The following is a 27,668-nucleotide window of genomic DNA, read 5'->3' on the forward strand; positions in this document are numbered from 1 at the left end:
CTCACCTGCCATTGGGCATTGTACTCAAAACACTCAGCAATTCGTATTAAAGTTTAAAGGGACAGTCTACACCAGAATTGTTATTGTTTAAAAAGATAGATTATCCCTTTATTACCCATTCCCCAGATTTGCACAACCAACACAGTTATATTAATACACTTTTTACCTCTGTAATTACCTTGTATCTAAGCCTCTGCAGACTGCCCCTTATCTCAGTGCTTTTGACAGACATGCAGTTTAGCCAATCAGTGCAGACTCCTAAACAACTCCATGGGAGTGAGCACAATGTTAGCTATATGACACACATGAAATAGTACTGTCTAACTGTGAAATTTTTTCAAAATGCTCTGAGCTAAGAGGCTGTTTTCAATGGTTTAGAAATCAGTTTGAAATCAGGTTTAGCTTTTCAAAAATACCAAAGGGAAGAAAGCAAATTTAATGATAAAAGTCAATTGGAACGTTGTTTAAAATCGCCTGCCTTATCTGAATCATGAAAGTTTAATTTTGACTAGACTGTCCCTTTAACATCTAAGCATGTCACATTTTTATTTTGCCTGTAACAATGTGAAGTAAAATTTGTTTAAATTTAAATGGATATGAAACCCAATTTTTTTTCCTTTCATGATTCAGATAGAGCATGCAATTTTAAACAACTTTCTATTATCAATTTTTATTCATTCTCTTGGTATCTTGTTGAAAAGCAGGAACGTTACCGCAAGAGCGTGCAGATGTATATATACTATATGGTAGCACTATTTCCTGCTGTGTAGTGCACCAGACACCTATCCAGGTATCTCTTCAACAAATAATATCATTGGAACAAAGCAAATTTGATAATAGAAGTAAATTGGAAATTTTTTCATGCTCTGTCTGAATCACACAAGATTTTTTTTTTATTTTTTTTGGGGGGGGGGGGGGGGTTCATATCCTTTTAAAGTGGAACAAATACAGAAGTGTCAGCTATACAGTTCCTGGCAGAGATCTACTCCATAGTAATACACATTGGTTTATAGGTATTTCCTGACTTAACATTGCAAAACTCATACTGGTTATTAAACAATGACAGTGTTTTTATCAGACTGAATGTCTTTTGTTTAAATGATGTTTATACCAAAGCAAAATATTTTTGACTATTCTATCTCTTAAAGTGTCAGTATAAGGCTTGGTCTATAATTATTTGGTGTTTATTTCCTACTTTTAGCAATTTGTCATTCCCAAGGGCTAAAGGGTTTTTTTTATGCTTTAGAAAAAAATCCTCAACATGACATCTAATTGGATTAGCTACAATTCATGTGCAGGGATATGAAAGAGGGTCTCAGTGCATTTCTAAGAGAGAAAAACTTCTTTGTCTGACTAATGAATATGACTGGGGGTTGGGTGGTTCAGGAGCAGACCATTGTGTGGTTGGCAGCAGTTTTTACTTGCAGGAGACAGACAACCTGTGGTTCAGGTCTGCCAGGGGAGGGAGCAAGGTGATACCTGTGATTATGCATTCCATGCTCTATGCAAATGACCCAGGAGAGGAAAACTAGTTGTGGCAAAAGAGGAGGGGAGGGAGGTGCCTGCTCACCAGGGAGGGGTGCTGGCTGGTGACAACCGTGGGAGTGGGGGAGGGTGCACAGGTTTCTGAATGGTGCTGAGAAGTTTCTCTTGATTGGAATTAGGTCTCTAGCACAAGAGCATTGTCTGCTCACTTTAAGGAAGACCCCGAAAAGCCCCTCGCTACAGTGTGATCTCTGAGCAGGGCCCTCGTGAACTGCACACGGGACTGGAGCCAGCAAAAGACCTGTTGGTCAATTAAATTGTGAACTACTCTGCGGATACAACATCCATGATACTAATACACCTGCTGCTCTATGGCTGGCTGGCGACAAGTAAGTGTTCCTAGGTGACGGGGGTCGTTTATAGTGAGGGAGCTGGGTAACAGCGCTGCGCATGCGCGGCCTTGTAGCAGGTGCGGTGGGCAGGTGCATTTGCTTCACAGTGAGGGGTTTTGTAATGGTTACAACACAAGCGCAATGTATGTAGCAGGCCGACTATTTACATATGCTGTAATACTGTTACACATCATTTGCTTCTGAATATAGCTAATATCTATTCAAATGGACGTTTTCAGGATACAGTTCTAATCAATTGTATTATTGTTTATATATTTACGTTATATAGACTGCTAGATGCAATACATCCATCATCAGGAGGACCCAACATCTACCCTCCTTGTGCACTTCCATATGGAGCTCTGAGAGTACTTATAGGGATTGGGAAGGCTATAGAAATAATTGTGTGGCTTCTGATTGGCTGATAAGCAGAACTCTGCATAATTTAACAATGTGCCACAAAAGCATACAAACATTTTTTTTTTAACATTAAAGGGACACTGAATCCAATTTTTTTCTTTTGTGATTCAGATAGATCATGCAAATTTCTAATTTACTCCTATTATCAATTTTTCTTCGTTCTCCTGGTTTATTAATTGAAAAAGAAAGTCCGGAACCTTTGACAGCACTTGTTTATTTGTGGATGAATTTATCCACCAATCAGCAAGAACAACCCAGGTTGTTCACCAAAATGGGCCGGCATCTAAGCTTACATTCTTGCTTTTAAAATAAAGATACCAAGAGAATGAAGAACATTTGATAATAGGAGTAAATTAGAAAATTGCTTAAAATTGCATAATCTATCTGAATCGCAAAAGAAAACATTTGGGTTCAGTGTCCCTTTAATCTCAGCTGGCTGTAATATACTTTAACTTGCACTTTGTAGATGGAGTAAATAAATTATTTAATGTCCTAGATTAATTCTATTTTATAAATACTGGAAATTATAATTAATATATAGTATCCAGGAATCTATGTTGTAGTCCAAATGTGTTTTACCTGGGAAATAAATAAATACAGCTACACAGTATGCAATTAAAGTGAGTGTCATATTGTGTATGCACATGACCTGCTCTGGTGCCTCTTGTAGTAGACTGTGGATGGTTCTCAATAGTCATTTGGGCGAGCTCCCATTAAAAAGCAGACAGCCAACATGATAAATCTGTGCACGATGCAGAAACATAGCAGATATAATGAGACTTTAGATGCTTAATTTTTAATGGCTCGTAAATAGGCTCAGCATAAATCTGTCTCTTCAAATCATTTCCAGAGGGAGTTAATGTTATATTGTGAGACTCTGTAGCACAGTTTTCTAATTCCCTTGCTTTTTATGTGCTCTTCCCTATACACCAGCTACCTCTCCTCATTTGCAACCCACAGAATGCTTTATTTTAGCAATATGCTTATTTATTATTGTATAAAACACAATCATATTCTACAATGCTATGACCTGCATGATGACAGGATAAAGCGATTTAAATATAAGACTATTTTTTTTCATACAAAAATATTAAAACCTGTTTTTCTTCTGCTCTTTCATATACATGATAAAAATACTACATACTATATCCAGTTAATGTTACTTTATCTGCAGTTTAAAGGGATATTAAACCCAGCATTTTTCTTTCATGATTCAGATAGAGCTTGTTTTTTTAAACCACTTTCTAATTTACTTCTATTAACAAATTTTCTTTGTGCTTTGGTATCTTTTGTTGAAAAGTTGGGACGTATGCTTAGAAGCCTGCCATTTGTGGAACACTACATGGGCTCCATTTATCACCCCGTGGCAGACGGGCAAATATGTACATATTCGCCCCTGTCCATCTGGCTTATTCTCTGGCTCCAGTGTGCTTGCGTGCAACTTCGCCCCCTGCCCATGCACAGCCAATAACGCGCGGGCAGAAGCTGTCAAATGAGGCCTAAGAGGTAGAGAACAGGACAGAGAAGCAGCAGTCTGATGACCGCTGCTTGATAAACTTGATTGCAGGTTCTCTCGTGCGAACCTGCAGTCAAAAGGGGCTTTATAAATCGAGCACTGTAGGCTTTTGATTTATCAAGCCCTTCTTTTCCCTATGACTGCAGGTTCTCACAAGCGAACATGCAGTCCGTATTGATCAAGCAGCGGTCATCAGAATGCTGCTTCCCTACCCTCTTCTGCCTACCAGCGCGTGATTGGTTGTGCATGGGCAGGGGTGGGGTTGCACGCCGTGGCAAAATGGCGCTCGCGTGCAATTTTAAATTCTGGCAGCGGATTGCTGGCAGCAAGAGGAGAGCTCGGGCGGGGAGGGGCGAATATGTATGCCCTTGTCCGCCCTTGATTTATAAATCGAGCCCCATATGACAGGGGTTTTGCAAGACTTATCCATTTGCAAGAGCATTAGATACAATATACATCATCCATGTAGTGCTCCAGATATTATGTATCCCTTTAACAATGAATATCATGGGAATGAAGCACATTTTATAACAGAAGTATATTGGAAAGTTTTTTTAAATGATATGCTCTGTCTGAATCACAAAAGATCATTTTTGAGTTTCGTATTATTCCCCCCCTCCAAGATCTAGGGCAATGATACCACGCACCTTCACAACCCTATTCTCACTCTTAGTTAGAACATTTCTGAAGTAATATACAAGATAGCTGCAATTTTTGGCAAAGTGACAAAAATGTGTATGTAGGTTATTCCTGATTGCAGTCAAACTTTAAAGTGTTGTAAAAGTTAATAACACACCACACGCAACACTCTAATACAACACACAAACGCAACACTAATACAACACACACCACTCTAATACAACGCACACAGCACACACGCAATACTCTAATACAACACACAAACGCAACACTCTAATACAACACACACACACTCTCGTACAACACACCATACGCAACACTCTAATACAACACACGCACACCACACGCAACACTCTAATACAACACACAAACGTAACACTCTAATACAACACACACCACTCTAATACAACACACACACCACACACGCAACACTCTAATACAACACACACACCACACACGCAACACTCTAATACAACACACAAACGCAACACTCTAATACAACACACACCACTCTAATACAACGCACACAGCACACACGCAATACTCTAATACAACACAAACCACACACAACACTCTAATACAACACACGCACACCACACGCAACACTCTAATACAACACACAAACGCAACACTCTAATACAGCACACACCACTCTAATACAACGCACACACCACACACGCAATACTCTAATACAGCACACACCACACACAACACTCTAATACAACACTGTCATACAACCCACACAGCACACTATCATACAACACACACAGACCATACACACTATCATACCACACTATAATACAACACACACACTCTAATACAACACACCACACACAACATTCTAATACAACACACCACACACAACATTCTAATACAACACACACACTCTAATACAACACACACAACACTCTAATACAACACACACCACACACAACACTCTAATACAACACACAACACTCTAATACAACACACACCACACACAACACTCTAATACAACACACACCACACACAACACTCTAATACAACACACACACGCAACACTCTAATACAACACACAACACTCTAATACAACACTCTCATACAACCCACACAGCACACTATCATACAACACATACAGACCATACACACTATCATACCACACTCTAATACAACACACACACTCTAATACAACACACTCTTATACAACACACATACACACCACCCATGCAATTTTAACCCTTTAATGACCACAGCACTTTTCCATTTTCTGTCCGTTTGGGACCAAGGCTATTTTTACATTTTTGCGGTGTTTGTGTTTAGCTGTAATTTTCCTCTTACTCATTTACTGTACCCACACATATTATATACCGTTTTTCTCGCATTAAATGGACTTTCAAAAGATACCATTATTTTCATCATATCTTATCATTTATTATAAAAAAAATTATAAAATATGAGGAAAAAATGGAAAAAAACACACTTTTTCTAACTTTGACCCCCAAAATCTGTTACACATCTACAACCACCAAAAAAAAACATGCAAAATAGTTTCTAAATTTTGTCCTGAGTTTAGAAATACCCAATGTTCACATGTACTTTGCTTTTTTTGCAAGTTATAGGGCCATAAGTACAAGTAGCACTTTGCTATTTCCAAACCACTTTTTTTCAAAATTAGCGCTAGTTACATTGGAACACTGATATCTTTCAGGAATCCCTGAATATCCATTGACATGTATATATTTTTTTTTAGAAGACATCCCAAAGTATTGATCTAGGCCCATTTTGCTATATTTCATGCCACCATTTCACCACCAAATGCGATCAAATAAAAAAAATTGTTCACTTTTTCACAAATTTTTTCACAAACTTTAGGTTTCTCACTGAAATTATTAACAAACAACTTATGCGATTATAGCATAAATGGTTATAAATGCTTCTCTGGGATCCCCTTTGTTCAGAAATAGCAGACTTATATGGCTTTAGCTTTGCTTTTTGGTAATTAGAAGGCTGCTAAATGCCACTGCGCACCACACATGTATTATGCCCAGCAGTGAAGGGGTTAATTAGGGAGCATGTAGGGAGCTTCTAGGGTTAATTTTAGATTTAGTGTAGTGTAGTAGACAACCCCAAGTATTGATCTAGGCCCATTTTGGTATATTTCATGCCACCATTTCACCGCCAAATGCGATCAAATTAAAAAAAACGCTACATTTTTCAGAATTTTAGGTTTCTCACTGAAATTATTTACAAACAGCTTGTGCAATTATGGCACAAATGGTTGTAAATGCTTCTCTGGAATCCCCTTTGTTCAGAAATAGCAGACATATGACTTTGGCATTGCTTTTTGGTAATTAGAAGGCCGCTAAATACTGCTGTGCATTACACGTGTATTATGGCTAGCAGTGAAGGGGTTAATTAGGTAGTTTGTAGGGAGCTTGCAGGGTTAATTTTAGCTTTAGTGTAGAGATCAGCCTCCCACCTGACACATCAGACCCCCTGATCCCTCCCAAACAGCTCCCTTCCCTCCCCCACCCCACAATTGTCCCCGCCATCTTAAGTACTGGCAGAGTGGCGCTCTCTCTGCCCAGGATGGCTAAAAAATGTTATTGCGGAATGCCTCGATATCGAGGCATCCTGCAATAATCGGAAAGCAGCTGGAAGTGATCAGGATCGCTTCCAGCTGCTTTCCAGACCGAGGACGTGCAGGGTACGTCCTTGGTCGTTAACTGACTTTCTTTTGAGGATGTACCCTGCACGTCCTTGGTCGTTAAGGGGTTAAACAACTTTCCAATTTACTTTTATCATCAAATTTGCTTTGTTCCCTTGGTATTCATTTTTAAAAGCTAAACCTAGTTAGGCTTAAACTGATTTCTAAACTGTTGAAAACCGCCTCTTATCTCTGAGCATTTTGAAAGTTTTTCACAGTTTGACAGTACAATTCGTGTGTGTCATATAGACAACATTGTGCTCACTCCTGTGGATTTATTTAGGAGTCTGCACTGATTGGCTAAACTGCATGTCTGTCAAAAGCACTGAGATAAGGGGCAGAAGCTTAGATACATGGTATTTCAGACATCCCAACTCTCCCTGAAGTTCAGGGAGTCTCCCTGATTGTAATAGTGGCTCCCTGATACCAGCAAATGGAATTCAATCTCCCTGAAACTCCAAGTACCATGATCCAATGTGGCCCAAATCCGGAAAAGTGTTTTTTTTTTAGGAATGCCTTAGTTGCTTGGACGTTATAGAACCCTCAAAGCATGCATCAGTAACCATAAAGCCTCCACTGATTTTAATAAAATAAAACACAAATATTACCTTATTTACTGCACGTAATTAAATTTCATATTCTAAAATATTTAAGCATTCAACAAGCGTACGATCATTGGAAAAAAGGTTTGTTGTATGTGATTGAGCAATAAAGCTATTTTTTTTAATGTGCCTTTAATGGGAAGCTACTTTAATAATAAGTCACTATCTTATTTAGGGTTTCAAGGTGTCTAATATATAACTGGGAGGGGGGGTGGCGGCGGCGGCGCAGAAGCGGGTAAAGCCACCTCCCTGAAATGAGCTTTTGCAGGTTGGGATGTCTGGTATTTACAGAGGTAATATGTGTATTAATATAACTGTGTTGGTTATGCAAAACTGGGGAATGGGTAATAAAGGGATTATCTATCTTTTTAAACAATAACATTTTTTACGTAGACTGTCTCTTTAACTGCTTAGTTACTGATAATGCAGCTGTCAACCCCAGCTTAAGCAACATGCTGGGCCCTTGGTCCAGGTTCTATTTGCCTGGCTGGTCAGTCCGCCCCTGAACACACTCTTATACAACACGCACACACCACCCACTCTCATACTACCCACACACACTACACATTCTCTTACAACACACACATACTCCACACACTCTCATTTCACACACACTTTCATACAACATGCACACACAACACACACTTTCATACAACATACACACACAACACACACTGTCATACAACACACACCACACACATCCTTTCATACAACACACAGCCCACACACTCTCCTGCAATACACACACAAGTCGCGACCCAGTAAACATGGTGTTGCTAATGATTAATGGGTCCCAACGCTTGGTTTGAAGAACCCTACAAGAAAGAATAGTTTATGGAGTTAGTGAGACATTACTGTATGTAAACAGTTACATTACCAAGCAGTAGCATTAATTTATTATATCAGTAAGTGCCTACAAATAAAGATTGAGGTTGTTGCTGAATTAGAGTATTAGCGTGACACAGGAATCTGCAGGCTGTTAATAGTTGAGCATTTACAATTTTTTTTTTCTTTGAGTGATTCACAAAGGAGGGGGTTGTCACATTTAATGGCTAATAAAGTTTAGTGTCAGAGGAGGCAGTTATAAATAACAACTGATCAATAACCAGACCTGCTGACTTAAAAAAAAACATTTCTAGTGCGCACAGATTAGAATATCTAATGATGTTACTCTGTCATACTGCAGTATCCCAATTATTAGATCCTATTCATATTATTATTATTATTATTATTATTATTATTTATTTGTAGAGCTCCAACAGATTCCGCAGCGCTAGATTAAATATTACTAGAAAACTTTATATCAGAAATATGTGCTTAGTTTTTTTCTAGAATATTTAAATTTTACCTTTTTAGGAGCCAAATATTTTTGTGTTTGTGTGTGTGTATTATTATTATCGGTTATTTGTAGAGTGCCAACAGATTCCGCAGCGCTAATATAATAAATATATAACCCACACAGCAAAAAAAATAATAATAATTATATATATATATATATATATATATATATATATATATATATATATATATATATATATATATATATATATAAATAAATAAAAGAATACTTCTCAATAGGGTGACTTAGATATAAGCATCATATTACTGCATTAAAGTATATGATAGACTGAATTGAATGTTAGTAATTCACACTAAACCACTGTGGGGCTAGAAGAAATACTGTGATATTAATCTCCCAGAAACTTTATAAACAGCAGAAAACGTGCACTTATCCAGCCCAGAGTTACTTTGGAAACACAAAATTCCTTTGCGTCATAAGACCACAAATAGCTGAGGATAATAATGACCAGACTGACTATATGACGATTGTAACTTCAGTAAATGTGCCTTATGTCTAACTAGATAAAATGTACTATATCTGTTACCAGGGCCGCCACCCCTTACTTAACCATTGATCAGAGCCCCCCTTGACGTGCAATTTTTGACCAAGTGACTAAAACATATAAATGCACTTTTATTCTTAAGTGTAGTTAAACTTGGAAATGTTAATGTAGTACCACAAAAACACAGAAACACACAGACACACTCATACAAGAATTACACACATACGGATTCACATATAGACACTCTAGCTGCCTAGCAGACATGCAAAGAGACACACAAACACACTCAGACACACACAATCAGTACTTGTTTACATTGACCTGACAAGTAATGAGGTAGACTACAGTTTTGTCAAAAAGGAGGAGTTCTGATTATCTTTTTGTCAAGGAAGATGCCAACTATATGATAACAGCATGCAGTGGCTTCCGGAAAGGTCTCAAAGTCTGTAGAAAGATGTGAATAATCAGTAGTAAATGTGCAAACAAAAATACTCATGTAAATTCAAAATTGTACATTAATAATCTGTCAGAAAGGGTAGTTGAAGAGAAGTACTTTTGAAAGGTTGACATATGTTGTCCCCCCCCCCCAACCAAGAGCACAACTTCAAATCCGGTGTACAAATGTTCCCATCTGTCAGCTGTACTTATCGATTTTGAAAATGTTGTATTCTATAAAGGCGATTTATCAAGCTGAGGCGGACAGGGGCGCACATACGCACCCATGTCCGCCGCTGCTCGCCTCTGGCTGGCTGAATTCCCCATGCAGAATTCAGCATTGCACATGAGCACTATTTTGCACTTGCGTGCAATCCCGCCTCCTGCCCATGCACAGCCGATCACGCGCAGGCAGCATCTGTTAATCTCCCTGGTCGGAGATTTATTTTCGCCAATTTAGAGGTGGCGAAAGATTAGGGAAACAACGGTCTGAGGACTGCTGCTTGTTAAATATGGCGTGCAGGTTCTCTTGTGGGAACCTGCAGCCGTAGTGGGTCGAAAGGCTTGAGAAGCCTTTGATAAATCGACCCCTATATGGTCTTGGTGGAACCATAAGCTGTGGTACTCATACCATTCGATCTGATTAAATGCAGGATTTAGGCTTGTTTGTATGTACAGTATTTCAAAATTAAGTCAGCTGTAGTGTAAACTGAATAGTGTTAAGTTATCCTGTCTCATTTCAAACACTGAGCAATCTTAACCTGAGAGTATATCAATTTATGCAGATGTAAAAAATTCTTAGATAAAATGCCTCCTGGCATCTGGAAAGTCCTTGCACAAAGGGGCGGTAAACTGGAATGTAATTAAAAAAAAAAATATATAAAAAATGTAATTTAAAAAAATATATATATATAAATTTTTTTATATATATATATAAAAATCATATCTGCCAAAAGGGCACCTACCATTTGTGTATTGAGGAGAAAACCTTTCTGCATGGCCTCTGACAGGAGTCGCCCCTTTCATCCCCTGACGGCGGCCCTGTCTGTTACAGCTAATATAAAAAATGAGTGCTCTTTGTAATGTGATTTATTGAAATTGTGAGTCCAGGAGGTCATTGCCCCTACAATTATAGTTCAGGTGCCTGACATTTTTGTTTATTCTTCTCAGTTTTCTAGTTAGCAAAATTTCAAATAAATGTTTTGATCTTCCTCTTCGTCCGCTTCGTCCTCTTCTTCCTCTTCTTCTCTTCCTTCTCTCTTTTATTCTAAAATTTAAAATGGACATTTTTTGTGTTCCTTTAAAGGGGCAGTAGAGCCAAAATTAAAGTTTCATGGTTTAGATAGAGCATGCAATTTAAACCCTTTAACGACCACAATGTACGACCAGCTACAGGGAACTTCAATGGTCATTAAGGGGTTAAACAACTTTCCAATTTACTTCTTATTTGGTATCTTTTATTGAAACATACCTATGTGGTTCAGAAGCATCAATGCACAAATGGGAGCTAACTGCTGATTGGTGGCTGAATATATGCATCCTGTAATTGGCACACAGGATGTGTTCCTTTTTAAAGGGACACTTAAGTTAAAATTATACTTTCATGATTCAGATAGAGCAGGCCATTGTAAACAACTTTCCAATTTACTTCCATTAACAGAATGTGCACAGTCTTTATATTTACACTTTTTGAGTCACCTGCTCCTACTGAACATGTGCAAGAATTCATATAATATATGTATATGCATTTGTGATTGGCTGATAGCTGTCACATGATACAGGGGGGAGTGGAAATAGACATAACTTTAAATTTGTCAGAAAAAATCTACTACTCATTTGAAGTTCATTGCATTGTCTTTTTAGCATGCAATTATTGATTGTGCAAATCTACTTTATTTACTGGTCTTTTAACCCCTTAACGACCAAGGATGGCAGGGTACGTCCTACAAAAACTGCTAGTTAATGACAAAGGACGTACCCTGCACATCCTCAGTGTTTTCAAGAGCTGGAAACGATTGTGATCGCTTCCAGACGCTTTCACAGTATTGCAGCGATGCCTCAATATTGAGGCATTGTGCAATACCCATTTTAAGCACACAGATGCAGAGGTGGCCCTCTCAGCATCGGCCAGAGATGGTGCAGATCGTTGGTGGCGTGGGAGGGATACAAGGGATGCGGGTGGGCGGCCCATCGCTGGATCACTTCCTCTCAGTGTTTTCCTTTTGATCCAGTGCCGCGAGGGCGTTGGGAGCGTGCAAGGGGGGCAGGAGTGCGCGCACGTACTTAGTACAATGTATAAGGGTAGGGGGGATAAGTCTTGGGAAAAGGGATCAGAGAGGGTATTGAGGGGGGCAGCTACACTACGGAAAATATGGAATTAATAATAAAAAAAAAATTAAAACGGCACAATTTTAAATGCAAAGTGGGTGCCAGTACTTAAGATGGGCGCAAATAGGAAGAGGGGGGAGGTTAAGAGAGCTGTTTGGGGGTGTTTGTGGAGGTTGGGGGATTAGGGTGGAATCTACACTGCAGAAATTATTTATATAAAAAATAAAAACTTTTATTTTAGTACTGGTAGACTTTCTGGCAGTACTTAAAGGATTACTTTCTGTTATAATTTTTAAGCTAAACAACTAACATATTAAAGTTAATAAACATTAATTAAAACCTACTGACCTATATTTTCTCCAAAACGAAGTTTCATAACGTTCTAAAAGTTATATCTTTTATTCGCCGATGATGTCACGTTATCCTGCCCACTATTTTCAGCACTGCATGTTCAAAATACTTAAACCAATAACTTTGTGTTTAAAGCGCCATTTTGAAACCTAGGTATTGTAAACGGATTGGTACAGAGCAAAGGATACCCACGGAGTGGGTTTGGAAAACAATTAAATTTGCAGACAAGATTTCTGATATACGGTAGAGATATGTTAATGAAATGCTATTGATAAAAAGTGTATTTGGGGTAGTTAGTTAGTAACAGGCATAGAAAATATTTACTTACAGTGGCCCTTTAAGATGAAGATGACATTTGTGAGGAGGGGGAGGGAAGAGAGCTGTTTGAGAGGGGTCAGGGAGGGATCAGTGGGAATATTTCTAAACTCAGGACAACATTTAGAAACTATTTAGCATTGGTGTTTTTTTGGTGGTTGTAGATGTGTAACAAATTATTTTTTTCCTTAATTTTTTCATCTTAATTTACTTTAAAAAAATTTAAGAAAATTATATGATGTGATGAAAATAATGGTATCTTTAGAAAATCCATTTAATGGCAAGAAATGGTATATAATATGTGTGGGTACAGTAAATGAGTAAGAGAGGAAAATTACAGCTAAACACAAACACAGCAGAAATGTAAAAATAGCCCTGGTTCTTAATGGTAAGAAATTTGAAAAATGGTCTGGTCACTAAGGGGTTAAGTTACCTGGAAATAATCATAAAGATTTCTGGCTAGCCAGCTTTGTTCACTCCTCACAGCTGCACATTAGTAGGTCATTTGTCCTCGTTGTTTCACCAAAAAGATGGTATTTAAATTAATAGCATGAGCCTGTCTTGACTGAATTAATATTTTCTTCTCAGGCCTGCAGAAGAATGTCCTCTCTTACCAATAGAACTGTGGTAGTTGTTCTTAGCTAATGAACATTTAGTACTTAAAGGGACAGTCAAGTCCAAAAAACACTTTCATGATTTAAATAGGGAATGTAATTTTAAACAACTTTCCTATTTACTTTTATCACCAATTTTGCTTTGTACTCATGATATTCTTAGTTGAAAGCTATACCTAGGAGGTTCATATGCTAATTTCTTAGACTTTGAAGACTGCCTCTAATCTGAATGCATTTTGACCACTAGAGGGCATTAGTTCATGTGTTTCATATAGATAACATAGAGCTCAAGCACGTGAAATTACTCTGGAGTGAGTACTGATTGGCTAAAATGCAAGTCTGTCAAAAGAACTGAAATAAGGGGGCAGTTTGCAGAAGCATAGAAAAAAAGGGAATCACAGAGGTAAAAAGTGTATTTCTATACCAGTGTTGGTTATTTTAAACAACAAAAATTCTGGTGTTGACTGTCCCTTTAACATTATCTTAGTCAAAATATTTTCAGTATCTTTATGTGTGTTATACAAATTATATTAATATAGTGTCCCTTTAACCCCTTAATGACCGCAGCACTTTTCCATTTTCTGTCCGTTTGGGACCAAGGCTATTTTTACATTTTTGCAGTGTTTGTGTTTAGCTGTAATTTTCCTCTTCCTCATTTACTGTACCCACACATATTATATACTGTTTTTCTCGCCATTAAATTGACTTTCAAAAGATACCATAATTTTCATCATATCTTATAATTTACTATAAAAAACATAAAATATGAGGAAAAAATGGAAAAAAACACATTTTTTCTAACTTTGACCCCCAAAATCTGTTACACATCTACAACCATTAAAAAACACCCATGCTAAATAGTTTCTAAATTTTATCCTGAGTTTAGAAATACCCAATGTTTACATGTTCTTTGCTTTTTTTGCAAGTTATAGGGCCATAAATACAAGTAGCACTTTGCTATTTCCAAACCACTTTTTTTCAAAATTAGCGCTAGTTACATTGGAACACTAATATCTTTCAGGAATCCCTGAATATCCATTGACATGTATATATTTTTTTTTAGAAGACATCCCAAAGTATTGATCTAGGCCCATTTTGGTATATTTCATGCCACCATTTCACCGCCAAATGCGATCAAATAAAAAAAAATGTTCACTTTTTCACAAATATTTTCACAAACTTTAGGTTTCTCACTGAAATTATTTACAAACAACTTATGCAATTATAGCATAAATGGTTGTAAATGCTTCTCTGGGATCCCCTTTGTTCAGAAATAGCAGACATATATGGCTTTGGCTTTGCTTTTTGGTAATTAGAAGGCTGCTAAATGCCCCTGCGCAAAATACGTGTATTATGCCCAGCAGTGAAGGGGTTAATTAGTGAGCATGTAGGGAGCTTCTAGGGTTAATTTTAGCTTTAGTGTAGTGTAGTAGACAACCCCAAGTATTGATCTAGGCCCATTTTGGTATATTTCATGCCACCATTTCACCGCCAAATGCGATCAAATTAAAAAAAAAACGTTAATTTTTTCGCAATTTTAGGTTTCTCACTGAAATTATTTACAAACAGCTTGTGCAATTATGGCACAAATGGTTGTAAATGCTTCTCTGGGATGCCCTTTGTTCAGAAATAGCAGACATATATGACTTTGGCGTTGCTTTTTGGTAATTAGAAAGTCGCTAAATGCTGCTGCGCATCACACGTGTATTATGGCTAGCAGTGAAGGGGTTAATTAGGTAGTGTGTAGGGAGCTTGCAGGGTTAATTTTAGCTTTAGTTTAGAGTTCAGCCTCCCACCTGACACATCCCACCCCCTGATCCCTCCCAAACAGCTCCCTTCCCTCCCCCACCCCACTATTGTCCCCGCCATCTTAAGTACTGGCAGAAAGTCTGCCAGTACTAAAATAAAAGAATTTTTTTTTTTTAAAGAAAAAAAAAAAAGCATATTTACATATGCTGTGTTTAGGATCCCCCCCAAAACAGCTCTCTAAGCCTCCCCCTCTGCCTTATTGGGAGTCTACCCAGTTTGCACAATCAAATGTTTATTTTTTTTATTTTTTTTTTATTTTTTCTGTAGTGTAGCTTCCCCCCCCCCCCCCCACGGACCAACCCCCACCACCTAAATAACGCCTAAGGTTTTTTTAAAAAAAATTACTGGTCCCACTTTTATTTTGGGACACATTTTTTTCTGTAGTGCAGCGGTCCCCACCCGGTCCCTGCCCCGTGCGCGCCCGGGCTTCCACGCCCACGATCCCGCCCCCCTCCACATGACCAGGGCCATCGATGGCCGCCACCCACCTCCCACACCGGCTCCCACCCACCAACGATACCGGCCATCGATGTCCGGTGCAGAGAGGGCCACAGAGTGGCTCTCTCTGCATCGGATGGCCATCTAAGGTTATTGCAGGATGCTTCCATATCGAGGCATCACTGCAATAACCGGAAAGCAGCTGGAAGTGAGCAGGATCTCTTCCAGCTGCTTTCCACACCGAGGACGTGCAGGGTACGTCCTCAGGCGTTAACTGCCTTTTTTCTGAGGACGTACCCTGCACGTCCTCGGTCATTAAGGGGTTAAAGGCCTCTAACACACTAAATAAATGCTAGATAAGAAAAGATTAGTTTGACAATAACATTTAGAGGTATTTTTTAAGTTTCATTAGCTGTTAAAAAAAGTGACAAAATAAGTGTAAAGTTTTAGTGTCTATAACACAATGGGAGCTGCCATGTTGTAATTTAGGCTACCTTCTCTGCTGTGGCCAATTAGGAACAGTTATAAATAGGTCACTAGAGTGTGCAGCCAATGACTGTGTGGAATAAGTGTTCTGCACTTCCATTTGTAACAGGAATAAGCATAATCGTAAACCTTTTCTGACGTTTTCAACATGTTCAGTTTTGTGCTGAATATTTTTTTCCCCAGCTCCGCAAGAGTTAAATTTAAATATTTTGCAGTAATAAAACCTCACCAGTATCTTGCATCCTACGTGCTTGGTTTCTGTACTTGCTTTTTTTTTCTTTATTGATCAAATGTTCCCTTTTAAAAGGCAGACGTAAATAACCATGGCAATCATCATTATTTGTTTACTTTCATTTGACGGCTGGATAGATATTGATATTTGCTCTCTGTGTAGCTGTTCTTTTTGTTGCATTGCAATTAACAACTAACTTTAAATGAACTTTCGTTACAACAGTTCGAAGCTTCCGTTTGTGTAGGCCTGAAGCAGTGCTAAAATTACCATCTAGTGTACAGTTTGCTGCTCACAACCAATCATTTGAGTTATCGCTAGATAGGGTTGCCATGCGCCCCGTATTCAACCGAACAGTCCAGTAAAAATTTTTTTTATTGATGTTCAAAAATCAAAGCATAATAGACAAATTGTTAGCATTTGCCATTCAAGTACACAAATAACATTCATAGTTATATTGGCTAATAAAAGAGCAATCTACAGATTCACATACACCAAATAATAATTAATAGAGAATGTCTACTTCAAGGAAGAGAAATGAAGTTCCCAAACAAAATAGGAGTGGCCGCAATTCTCCTAAAATTGTGCCTCTAAATCTGCATACGACTGAATCCCTTGATTTTATTAATGCAAAGTGCCCCTATCAGGAGTGCAATATAAATTTGTAGTGAAGTAAGTCAGCTGAACAGTGAGACTTTCTCCATTGTGGGGAGGGTCCGTCTCTGTAAGTGAGAGAGTTGGTCTGTTGTGACTGACCATAAGAGTAACTGAGCTGCAGAAGTTTTGTTGCTCGAGGGGCAGTGGAATTGTCAATTGAGAGGTTGAAATCACAGATAATGAGTTCAGGGGTGCCTGAGGAGAGGGAATATGGTAGCCAGGCAGGAAAATGATAAAGTAATTGAGTTGGGAAGCTGGGGTGTGTGTGATTATATAACTGCAACATGTAGAGAGGCTGAGAGAAAAAGTGAATTGTGTGGGTTTCGATGGGAAAAAATGGGTTGTATTTGAAAGACCCAGCAAGAGGAAAGTAAAATGCCTACAGCACCTTATCTGTTTCCAGAGCTAGGGGTGTGGGTGAAGTGAGACCCCCATGTAACAATGCTGCAGGGGAGATTGTGTCTGAGGGAGAGAGCCAGGTTTCTGTGAGAGCCAGAAGGTTGAGGTAGTGGGTGATGAAAAGCTCATGGATAGAATAGAACTTGTTACAAACAGAGCGAGAGTTCCAGAGTGCACAAGTGAAGGGGGTGTTGGCTTTAGATGCACAATGAATTGGAGTTAGATCTCCAGAGTTCTGTGTTTTTTTGGTCTATGGTAAGAAATACATCAACGTTTGATATTAGGAAGTAGTGGGGGGCCAGGACTGGGGGAGATATCACCAGCAACTAATATTAGCAAGTGAGTTATATAAGATGAGATACAGATGTGCGGTATTGAGAGTGTCTTTGGGATTTGATGCAGGGAGGAGAGAGAGAGAGTTTAGGAATGTGTGGAGCCCATTAGAGTAAAAGTGAGGTGATGGTAGGAGAGATGGGCCAATTAATGTTTCATGTGGTGAGGGGGAGGAGTAAATAAATAAATAAATATAGTTGGTTACAAAGACAAGAGATAGCAAAGGGAACATTAAGATATGGAGTATTTTTACAGTAAGGGAATCGGTGAAACACATGGAACAACAAAATTACAATATGTGCCTTATGTCTTGTACTTGGTTCAATCCTTGTATAATCCTTATTGCGTCACTTATAAATGCTCACATAAAGGGACATCCTACTCCAAAATCTTTATTGTTTAAAATGATAGATAATCCCTTTATTACCCATTCCCCAATTTTGCATAACCAACATGGTTATATTGATATACTTTTAACCTCTGTGATTACCTTGTATCTAAGCCTCTTTTGAAAGCCCCCTGATCACATGGCTATTTGTTTATTATCTATTGACTTGCATTTTAGCCAATTAGTGCTGTGCCAGCCACAACTCCACTGGAGAGAGCACAATGTTATATATATGGCCCACATGAACTAGCAGTCTCTTGTTATGAAAAGCTAATACAAAAACATTATAAGAGGCTGTCTGTAGTGGCTTAGAAACAGGCAGACATTTAGAGGTTTAAATGTTATAAAGTATATTAATATAACAGTGATGGTTGTGCAAAGCTGGGGAATGGGTAGTAAAGGCGTTATCTATCTTTTTAAACAATAACAATTTTGGTGTTGACTGTCCCTTTAATTAACCCCTTAACGCCTTTAGGACGTTCTATGCCGTCTTAACTGCACTGGACTTTAACGCCCTTAGGACGGCATAGAATGTCTTAGCCTTTTGGTTGTACTAAAGCCAGAGGGGCTTCGCGAATGGGATGCGGGCTGGAGGGCGTGCCTAGCGTCATAGGCAATCCCCTCAGACACTATCATAATTGAAATCACGTGATCGCTTGATTTACATTTTCTTCCTAATGGGAAAGAGTCCACAGCCACATTCATTACTTATGGGAAATAAGAACCTGGCCACCAGGAGGAGGCAAAGACCCACCAGCCAAAGGCATAAATACTCCTCCCACTTCCCCTATCCCCCAGTCATTCTTTGCCTTTCGTCCCAGGAGGTTGTCAGAGATGTGTCAGAAGTTTCCTTTTAAAATTATTTTACTTTTATTTCTTTTTCATATGTCTCTTATGGAGGGTGCTACCCTTTGACATGGGACGGGAGTTTTAAGGTGTCCTGTCAGTCTCTTGTGGGGGCCTGGGCGAAAGTGAGAGTCCGGAGATGCAGTGGGAGCTTCCCCTGTGACACCATCCCGACTCATATTCACATCTCCGTTTCAGCACTTGGTGTTGCCGAACTTTGTTTCGCTACATGCTGTCTTCTCACAAGTCCATGACGGAGGCGATGCTACTATTCGTCACACTTGAAGGACCGTCTTCCTGTTCCATGGCGTAGATTCCGGTAAGATTGTTTAATTTTATTCTGTTTTCTGTAATGTAATTATTATGACAGTTAAAGGACCAGTCAACACATTAGATTTGCATAATCAACAAATGCAAGATAACAAGACAATGCAATAGCACTTAGTCTGAACTTCAAATGAGTAGTAGATTTTTTTTATAACAAATTTCAAAGTTATGTATATTTCCACTCCCCTTGTACCATGTGACAGCCATCAGCCAATCACAAATGCATATACATATAGTCTGTGAATTCTTGCACATGCTCAGTAGGATCTGGTGACTCAAAAATTGTAAATATAAAAGACTGTGCACATTTTTTTTAATGGAAGTAAATTGGAAAGTTGTTTAAAATTACATGCTGTATCTGAATCATGAAAATTTAATTTAACATGAGTGTCCCTTTAAGTATGGGCCTCGCTGAGGCACCTTCTGCTCCGATCTGGGAATCATGGGATAATTCCTCCTTGGATTAGTGAACGGGGATGGGTTTTTTTGTTTCTCATGTTTCTTATGTGATTCAACCTGCTTGTGTATGTGCATAGGAGCTCTGCGGCCGAGACATATGCCTATGTGGCACATATTGGCTTGTACTTTCAGTTGTGGTTTACACGGCCTAGAACTATACCTTCGGGTTATGCCTATTTTATTCAGACTTGCTAACTTTTTCTGTGGGCCTAGTTTTGCCGCCCTTTAGTGGCACGCTTTTTGGGATTTTGAGGGGTATCTGGTGACCGGGCGTGTTTTTATGCTTGGGTGGGTCTTCTTCCCCTTCTGCATTCCTGACTGAGTGGCGACGGAGTAAAGAGTCTGCTCTGCTGCAGTCTAGTCATAGGAGGTAGTGAGTGCCCCCAGCCATTGTGGGTGTCAGGTGCAGTCGCTTTTTTTTTTTTCCTCCCAATCTCTGTTTATCTTGTGCAGTCTTAAGCTATGGAGGATTCCAATGCCGGGACTAGTTTCATATCCGATTCTGAGTCATCCTCTGATGAGGATTGTAATTCTGAGTCGTCCTCAAATGAGGACCAAAATTTGGCCCTGTTATCGCAAGTCTGACAATTTTGTTTCTTGTGCCTGGATAGTTTGCCGGGTCCCTCAGGCTCAGAGGACCCTGGGCCTTCCGAGCCATTGGCCTCTGGGGGCTCTGCTCCTCAGGAGGCACCTTCCCAATAGCATACTTCTTTTACTTTTGAGGTTGGCCCCGATGTCAATGTCCCTTCTGCGCAGGGTGGATTGTTTCCCCCAGAGATGACGGGACATTTTCGATTTAATATTTTAATGGAGCTGATTCGTTATAATATTCCCCCCGGGGGTGTTTGTTCCCCCTTGTTGTTATTTTCGTTATAGGATTATGTGGCTTTGTGTCCTATTATGACGACTTTTTGACTTATTTGGGGATCCTTTCCTTTATGGTCCAAGGACTTCTCAGTTCTTCGAGATAGGCTAGTGGGGATGTGTCTCTCCCCGGTCGGTCTACTGTGAGTTTCCCCAGTCTTTTTTTCTGGAGGTTACGGTTTCAATTTGGCAGGTCCTGCGGAGACATAGTTCTTTCTGGACGGATGCCTGTGGGTGCCCTTGTTTTTCTTTTATCTGGTCCGGATTATTTATTTTTTTGTTTTCCCTATGGGAATTCTGGGATGGCTTGATTTAAGTTCTTCTATGGAAGTTGTTTTCGGATTTATTACGGAGTTTTGTGTGTGACCTGTTACTTGTTAGTGACGCATGTTGTGTCTGGCTGGTCCGGCGGGACCTACTGATTCTCTTGTTCAGTTATTTGTTTTTATACACAAAAAAAAATAAAAAATTACACTATTCTTCTGGACCTTCGGATCTGGATGTTGGAAACGCTTGGGCTGGCCCGTGTCAGTCCGCACCCGACATCTAGACCGGTGGTATCTCACAGCGTCCTTTCGCATCCCTGATCCGAAGAGTGTGGTCCTTACCGTGTGGTTATGTCCTTTTGAGCTGCTGTTGATGGTTCTATTAGAGTCTTTGCCATCGTGTAGTTTAGGCTGTCATGCAGAGGTGGCCAATGTCCTCTTCCTCCGCCCCTGGGAGCTTTTTAGGCTCTGATGGGATTTTAGATTGACTTCTCCGGTGTTGTCACTGGTGCCCTGTTCGTCTTTATCGCCCCTTGGGGTGTTGGGCCATAGGTGGGCTCTGTTCTTGGAGTCCTGTGCCTCGGGGCTACGGATTAGGGTTTTTTCCCTAATGGACTCGTGCTGCAGGTGTTTTTCGCAGTTTCTCTTGTGTCCTTCTTGGATTTTGATTCAAGGTTCTTTTTTCTCGTTGAAATAGCCTGCCAGCTGGTTTGGATTGGGGCGTGTCGCCTTGGGCGCTAACTTATGTAAATCTGTTTTCCTCCTTTATGATTCCGGTGTGGATTTCGGGGGAGAGTCTACGGTTCTTTATCCTATCTGTATGACCCTGTTATGCCCCTGGGATTTGGGGTTGGGTCAGGATGGGTCCTATTGTCTCCCTTTTAGGGTGTCTGGGGTATTTTCGGTTTGATACCTTTGTGGAGGATGGGCTCTAGGCCTTTTTGTTAAGGGGTTCCCTTATCTTATTCCTCTTTCATGTCTAGGACTAGCTCTAGCTCGGTTTGACCTCTTTTTTCCCCTTTGTCTATGCCTTCTGCAGACTTTGTCATGGCTCATTGGTTGGGCTTGTTGGTCGCCTTGCTGCTTATGCTAAGGGGGATTGAGCAGTTGCTCTCAGTCTTGGCCCTTTTGTTGGGTTCTGGGAGGTCTGTATTCCTTTCTGTCCTAGGATTTGCGCTGGTCACTCAACACTTTGGGCATTCTGTGCCTGTACAATCATTTGTAAATTGGTTGGGTGCCCTGGGGACACGTGCTCCCTGTCTTTGTCTGAGGGGCTCTGGTCTCTTGGATTAGCTTTGCTGTCTAGTAAGCGGAAGGTTTGCTGTTGGGAAACAGCTGCAGTTATTTTACTTTGACTGCTGGCAAGCTATTGAGCCTAGGTGGCCTAGTGGTTAGCTTGTCTGTCTAGCAAGCTGCAGTTCTTGAGTTTGTACTCAGCTGTGATTACTTGCTATTTTATATCTGATGCCTGTGGGCTTGCCCTTAGGTATTGTGCCTGGTGGTCCTTCCCTTCCTTTTGTGTAGGGGTGGGGTTCTGTTAGTCAGCTATTTTGGCCTTTGGTTAGCTTTGCTACCCAGCTTGCAGAAGGTTGCTGTTGTCTCCATGGCAACTGTGGCTCCTTGAACGCTAACATGCACTTTAGGGTAAATTTTGAGGTGTTTTTCTGAACCCTCTGGGGGAGTTGGATCCTTGTGATCTCTTTGTTCAGAAGGGTTAATTCAGGAGGGATGTTCAGCTGCTCTGCGGCCTATATAGCTGTAGTGTTCTGCGCAGTTTCAGTTGCGCAGGAGCGGGATGTTTCGTATCCGTTTTCGGATGGGGGCTCTGCATATTTTTGCGCCACTAGTTTTTGGCATCCTTTTCCTGTCTCTCTCCTGAACTTTTCTCCGGCTACAGAAATTTTTCCTTGCTTGTGAGGCGTCCTCAGTCTCTTGTGGTCTGGGCTGTGGGACTTGGTCGTTTTTCCCCTGCTCACTGGGGTGTTTTTTTTTTCCTTCATGTCCTCGTTTATATGGTGATGCGTGTCCAGGCTGTCTCATTGTTTTTGCGTTTGTTGGTCCTTGAGATTCGTTTGTTTCTCTCTGGTCCTTTCTTGACTTTTCATATATTCTGTTTGGGTGTAGCCTACTGAGTAGTTCTGGGTTGTCTCTTTGTCACCCTGGACGTTGTTCCTTTTCTTCTGTCTTGTCTCTTCCCTCTGAGAATTTTTAGTCAGGGTCCCTCGCTTGGTTGAGGGGCTGCGGCGGGGTTGTTGCCCCTGACAGATGCTGTCCTTGTGGTGGGTGCTCTCGGTTGGACCCACTCATGGTTTTATCTAGGTTCTTTGGACTGTTGGTAGATTTGTGTTTCTGGGACCGCTTTTTCAAAATGTTTGCTGATCCCTGTTTCGGACGAACTGGGACTTTGTTTCCTTGGGAATCTGTTTTTAGGTTGGTGCCTTTATTGGTCCGCCTCTTACTCGTTTTGGCATTCTGTGTCCTCTTTGGCTTGGGTATAAATTTCCTATAAGTAATGAATGCGGCTGAGGACTCTTTCCCATTAGGAAGAAAAACATAAATTATGCTTACCTCATAATTTCCTTTTCTTCTGTGGGAAAGAGTCTGGCACCCTTTCACCTTGATGCTTCTTCCACTGTTTCTTGTTCCTCGGCTGAATGACTGGGAGATAGGGGAAGTGGGAGGAGTATTTATGCCTTTGGCTGGTGGGTCTTTGCCTCCTCCTGGTGGCCAGGTTCTTATTTCCAATAAGTAATGAATGAGGCTGTGGACTCTTTCCCATGGAAGAAAAGGAAATTATCAGGTAACCATAATTTATGTGTTTTTTTTTTACTTATATGTTTGCATCTGAACTTTGTTCCGATGTAGACATATAAGTCTGGCCGTTAAGGGGTTAATGTGAGCGTATGACGATGCTAACTGTCCTTACTATCCTAACTCCTTGGGCTCCATGTATGAAGCAGCAAGAGCTGCTCCAGAGCCCTTGCGGGGCAGGTTCACATATGCGAGCCTGCTTCCCACAATGTAAGACCGCTGCTTCTTACACCCTACGCCACCTCTGAGGTGGCGAGGGAAAATCCCAGAGAGTGGATTGACAGCCCCTTCTGTCACGCGAATGAAGGGGCGGGTATTACACACTGCGATGAGTGTGTAATGATACTTACGGGCCAGCATACAAACAGATCTGCCTGTATGTAGCAAAGGCAAGTGGACAGCTTCGCAAGTTGAGAAGTTTTTGTCCGCCAGTTAGTACATGGAGCCCCTTGCTTTGTTTTCCCCATACAAGTGTTAAATTTATAGGGCAATGCAGTCAGCTAGGTCCCCTCAATTAGTTAAAGACAGGATCAAAGACATTCAAAAGGTCAACTGGGTCAGAGTGACCTAAACTTAAAATAAATAGATAATAGAATTTGGAGGGAGCTTGAAGTTATACAATTAATCAACTAGTAATTTTAGTTGCTAAACCAATGGCAAGGCTTAAACATATGTTCAACCGGAATTAAACAGCAAATTACGTTGGTGGCAAAAGCGGGTATTTATTATATACCAAAATCTGGCCTGTAGCCCAAGCAGTGGTAAGTGTTGGAAGCGTGTGTTTATTGTATTGGTTTAAGTTCCATAATAAGAGTGAAAGTTTTCTTACCGTGCCCCCTGTGTCAGCCGGCCGGTCCCTGGGTAGAGGCTGTGGGTCTTACGCTGCATTAATCCTCTCCTGGATCTTAGCCGGTACTTTCTTGTACTCCTCAGCGTTCTCCGTCCTCCATTCAGCCTGCCATACCCTCCTCAGCTCGTAGCAATAGGGGGCGCGGTTACGCCTCTGATGCGTCCGATGACGTCAGCTCACCTCTGCCTCTGCTCGTTCCGGAACTGTATACCGGATAGGATGGTCCTGAACTCGCTTCTAAACCCCAAAAGTTGCCGTGCTCACTGTGGGTAATGTTCAGTAATAGCTGCTGTTTTTTAAGGCTAACACAAAACTCGTAATCTAGCCGCAAGAGAATGAAGCAAATTAACAAAACAGAAGATATTTAATAAAGTTGTTTACAATTGCATGCTCTATTTGAATCGTGAAAGTTGAATTTTGACTTTACTGCCTATTGAGTGTAGACTGAAATATGTAAAAGCAGAATGCAAGTTGTGGGTAAACTTCTGCCAGTACTCACTAATAATTATTTTATTGCCAGAATACATAACTTGTCTCAGATAATAGGATTAAAAAAAAAAGCCCTGTTGATAACGATATGACTCATTATCTTATTAAATAAACCTTGGTCACCCCAAAGTTGACGGTGATTTATCTTGAACGTGTTATCAGCAAAACTCATTGTTCTTTTATGTAGTGAACTTGCTATTAAATATATAATCACAATAAGATTAGGTCTATTTGCATTTGTATCTGTGGAAATTCATTTACACAATTTAGTTGCCTAACTTTACAGAGTCAAAATTTTAATTGTTTTATTTTTTAAATGTATTAAAGGGAAAGTCTACTCCAGCATTTGTATTATTTTAAAAGATAGATAATCCCTTTATTACCCATTCCCCAGTTTTGCATAACCAGCACTGTTATATTAATACACTTTTTACCTCTGTGATTACCTTGCATATAGGCATCTTCTGAAAGCCCCCTGATTACATGACTCTTAATTTATTGACTTGCATTTAGTACTGTGTTGTGCTAAATCTTAAATAACTCCTTGTGCGTGAATACAATGTTATCTATATAGCCAACACGAATTAGCAGTCTCCTGTTGTGAAAAGCTAATAAAAAAGCATGTGCTAAGAGGCTGTCTATAGCTAGTGGCTTAGAAACAGGCAGAAATTTAGAGGTTTAAAGGTTATAAAGTATATTATATCAATGTTGGTTGTGCAATGCTGGGGAATGGGTAGGAAAGGCTTTATCTATCTATTTAAACAATAACAATTCTGGTGTAGACTGTCCCTTTAACAATTTAAAACCATATTCTTACATACTGTATTTGTGAGAGAAAAAAAATCTGATTTAAAAAAAAATAAAAAAGTATTATTTAAATTAGATTTCTTTCCTAAGATATGGAGAGTCCACGAACGTCATCAATTACTAGTGGGAATATAAGAAAAAAGAAGATATAATGTGTACTAGACACACCAATCCTCCAGGGGGAGCTCTTAACAGATGTATAATATCATATGGAACAGCAAGAAATCTAAAATAATGCTTAAAAACAATAATAAACATGCAAATTATAGTCCATACAAACAAGTACAGAAGGAGGAGAATACTCAAAAAAAAAAAAAAGAAATGGTCAGCTCTCTGTCATAGGAGGGTCAGGATCCTGGTAATTCGGATGGTCTAGGAGAGAAGAACACAAAGGTGCCCAATGGCCTAATGCCATATACACAGAGTGGATACAAGTAAGCAAAATGGATACTCACAAATTGACAGCACCTGAAGGTGCAAACAGGCAGACTGGAACCTCACAGTTGCCCAGCTAACTGGATATAAACAGCCAGATATTCAAAGGGGAGTCCCCACTTGTAGATTCCAAGGTGATCCTATATACAGGGAGACAGAGCCAACATAGCCCAGCACAGTTTGGTACAAGGATGTGTCTATTTATGGAAATAAGCACACTTACATGTTCCAAAGCACCCCCAGGTGCAATCAAAACAGGCTGGAGCTTCTCAGCCGCCCAGCTGACTGAGGGTTCAGCAGGTCACAAAAAACTCCCAAAGAGTTCAGGGATGGATGAAAAATATCACCAGAAAAACAGCAGCAAGTGTATGGATAAAAAATGCTTTATCAAAAGCGACGCGTTTCTCAGCCATTATGTGGCTGTTTCCACAGGCTAATACATAAAATAATAAAAAATCACTTGCTACTTATAGGGTGTGAACCCATCTGATTGGTTAATTAGATAATCGGAACCATCTGTGTAAGTAGACCTCTTTTTGGTTTTGTTGTCATAGTAATGTCTAATACACAACCCTGATCCTAGAGATGACATTGTAAACAGTGTGTAATATATGATATACAAAATAATGCTGTATACATGTCAGGAATGGCACAAATAATGTATATCAAAAAATAAATAAAAATGTCTTCTATTAATAAGGTCTGGCTTTAAACATAAATTAGTAACAAATACATACAAAGTATAATGCAGAAGATACAAACATTTAAAACAATTATTTAATATATAATGATAAATCCTATCTAGTTAGATCTTCCTCTCCACCCCTAAATAGACAATACATAATATATATATGTAATTCCTGTTTCATACAGTTTAATAAACTGATCCCAATACAATACCCAACATCCAAAAAAGCAGATGTAAATATAAACTTTCACCTTGCGATCAGAGCGACAAGATGTCCAAGCAAATGATCCCTTCCTAAGTGGCACACATGGTAAATATGATAGTACTACAAGCGCATTTGCAAACTCAATCGGTACAGCGTTTGTAGTACAAAATTGTTATAGTTGTTATAACCGATGGTGAACGTGTGGCCATCCTACCTCTCACACATCCCTTTTAATTCCGATATGAAGAGGGTGCA

The 27,668-nt window shown here is 39.7% G+C and overlaps 1 protein-coding gene across 1 annotated transcript in view; it reads left to right on the forward strand.

Moving 5' to 3' along the window:
- Positions 1–1,610: 1,610 nt before the first annotated feature.
- The window catches only part of ILDR1 (immunoglobulin like domain containing receptor 1), a 107,241-nt gene continuing 81,183 nt past the window's right edge, over positions 1,611–27,668 (forward strand). The window contains exon 1 of the mRNA XM_053705869.1: positions 1,611–1,874. Coding sequence (XP_053561844.1) covers positions 1,832–1,874 — 43 coding nt within the window. The 5' untranslated portion in view covers positions 1,611–1,831. The remainder of the gene's footprint in view (positions 1,875–27,668) is intronic.

Source organism: Bombina bombina, chromosome 3 (genome assembly GCF_027579735.1).
Source record: "Bombina bombina isolate aBomBom1 chromosome 3, aBomBom1.pri, whole genome shotgun sequence".
In the NCBI taxonomy this organism is placed as follows: Eukaryota; Metazoa; Chordata; class Amphibia; order Anura; family Bombinatoridae; genus Bombina; species Bombina bombina.